The following is a 1567-nucleotide window of genomic DNA, read 5'->3' on the forward strand; positions in this document are numbered from 1 at the left end:
TGGGAAACTGATTTTTATTAGATGACAAATCAATTAGTGTGATGGTATATTGAATATTGACGTAGTTTACCAATCTTGAAACCAAGATCAGGTTTTTACAATGTGATTCACTTATAGACTCATTTAAGCAACATACACTTCAATATACATTTATTTTATAAAATCATGGAAGCACCGTACACTTCAACTATTATTGCAAACTCCTCAGAGTTGGAAGTACTGCTGCAAAATTTGATTAACATGAGGCATAGAGTTCAACATTGTAAGTATACTGGTATTTGAACCACATCTCGTTAGAACCTGTCATATTTCTCAAACCATCACCAATTCTTCCAATATACTCAAAAATTATTTCATGCTCTGTGTTTACCCATCAAATACAGTTCCACTAAAGTCTATGTTCTCCAATTGCAATGTCCAAGGATGCTTTTCTGCATCAAATCTCTCGAGTTTCATTGAATGCTCCTGTAGTGAAAATTGAAACTCGAAACACATGGAAGCTAAGCTAATTAAAGTAGTGAACGGTTGAGAAGAAGTCTAGAAGATATGGCACACCTAAAACAAGCTCAGCTAGAGCCACTGCATCTTTATAACGAAATAAGCCCATGAGCCCTAAAGGAGCCACACAAAAGTAGGATCTGCAAAATTATTTAACTGAAAATAAAAAAATTATGCATCAACATTTTTTTACATTATAATTACCAAAATGGACAGAGGAAATGCCAGGGATTTGAGTATTACTCCCTTTGTTCCTTCGGTCTCATATCACAAAGTTTTCTTATAGTTGAGTCATATATATCTTAATAATTTATTCACTTTTTTTCTTTCATACACTTCATTTTCCATCTTACTTTATTCACTTTACTTTCTCTCTTACTTTATCTACTTTATTCTTAACACACTAAACATCCATTTCTTAATAGAAGCAGCTCATCAATAAAGGAAGAGAGTGAGTACAATTTTACCATAAATCTCACTTATGAGAGCAAGATATATTTTTCATATACGTGGCAGCTTCAATAAATGTTTCTATGTTACCACATTCACAATCGCGATAAGCAGTTGAAACCCTAAGCAGATAGCAAGCAGGGGGACATGGTGTCCATCATCATCATCATTCATTCTCAAGATTTCCTGTGCAAGACAGATGAACAACAACGGATGTTTTTTCTCCTTTTCCAGAAAATTCATGGAAAGGAGACCGATATTAAACAAGTTACCTTATAAATTTTTTTAACAACGTCAATATAAGGAGGTCTATTGGCCACGCCTCCTGTGAAGATCACTCCATTAACCAAACTCAGTTTCTGCGGCATAAATACAAACACATTTAGGGGCTTCTTGGTATGATGGAATGGAACGAGGGAATGGAATGAAAATGAGAATGAAATGAAATATGAATAATTAATATGTTGATTCTACCAATAAAAATATGAATATACACACACTACACACCACACACACTACACGCACTTCACACATTTCACACATTACACGCACTTCACACACTACACACACTTCCACACACTAGACACACTTCATGCTACACATTGCAAACATTACACAC

At 34.5% G+C, this 1567-nt stretch overlaps 1 protein-coding gene across 1 annotated transcript; it reads right to left on the minus strand.

The window, feature by feature from the left end:
- Nucleotides 1–204: 204 nt before the first annotated feature.
- Nucleotides 205–1316, minus strand: LOC121789822 (gamma-glutamyl hydrolase 1-like). The gene is made up of 4 exons (XM_042188180.1): nt 1221–1316; nt 1039–1134; nt 382–465; nt 205–300 (listed from the first exon to the last, which is right to left on the minus strand). Exons 1-4 carry the CDS (start codon nt 1314–1316, stop codon nt 205–207), a joined length of 372 nt encoding a protein of 123 aa, XP_042044114.1.
- Between the last annotated feature and the right edge of the window lie 251 nt (nt 1317–1567).

Source organism: Salvia splendens, unplaced genomic scaffold (genome assembly GCF_004379255.2).
Source record: "Salvia splendens isolate huo1 unplaced genomic scaffold, SspV2 ctg346, whole genome shotgun sequence".
Lineage (NCBI taxonomy): Eukaryota > Viridiplantae > Streptophyta > Magnoliopsida > Lamiales > Lamiaceae > Salvia > Salvia splendens.

What these genes read in the sequence shown, in the direction of transcription:
- LOC121789822 (XM_042188180.1), bottom strand. Translation starts at nt 1,316, where the DNA reads ATGCCGCAGAAACTGAGTTTGGTTAATGGAGTGATCTTCACAGGAGGC. An exon ending in TTGTTAAAAAAATTTATAAG is followed by an intron (nt 1,135 to 1,220) that starts GTAACTTGTTTA and finishes TGTCTTGCACAG; the next exon opens with GAAATCTTGAGAATGAATGA. An exon ending in TTATCGCGATTGTGAATGTG is followed by an intron (nt 466 to 1,038) that starts GTAACATAGAAA and finishes TTTTCACTACAG; the next exon opens with GAGCATTCAATGAAACTCGA.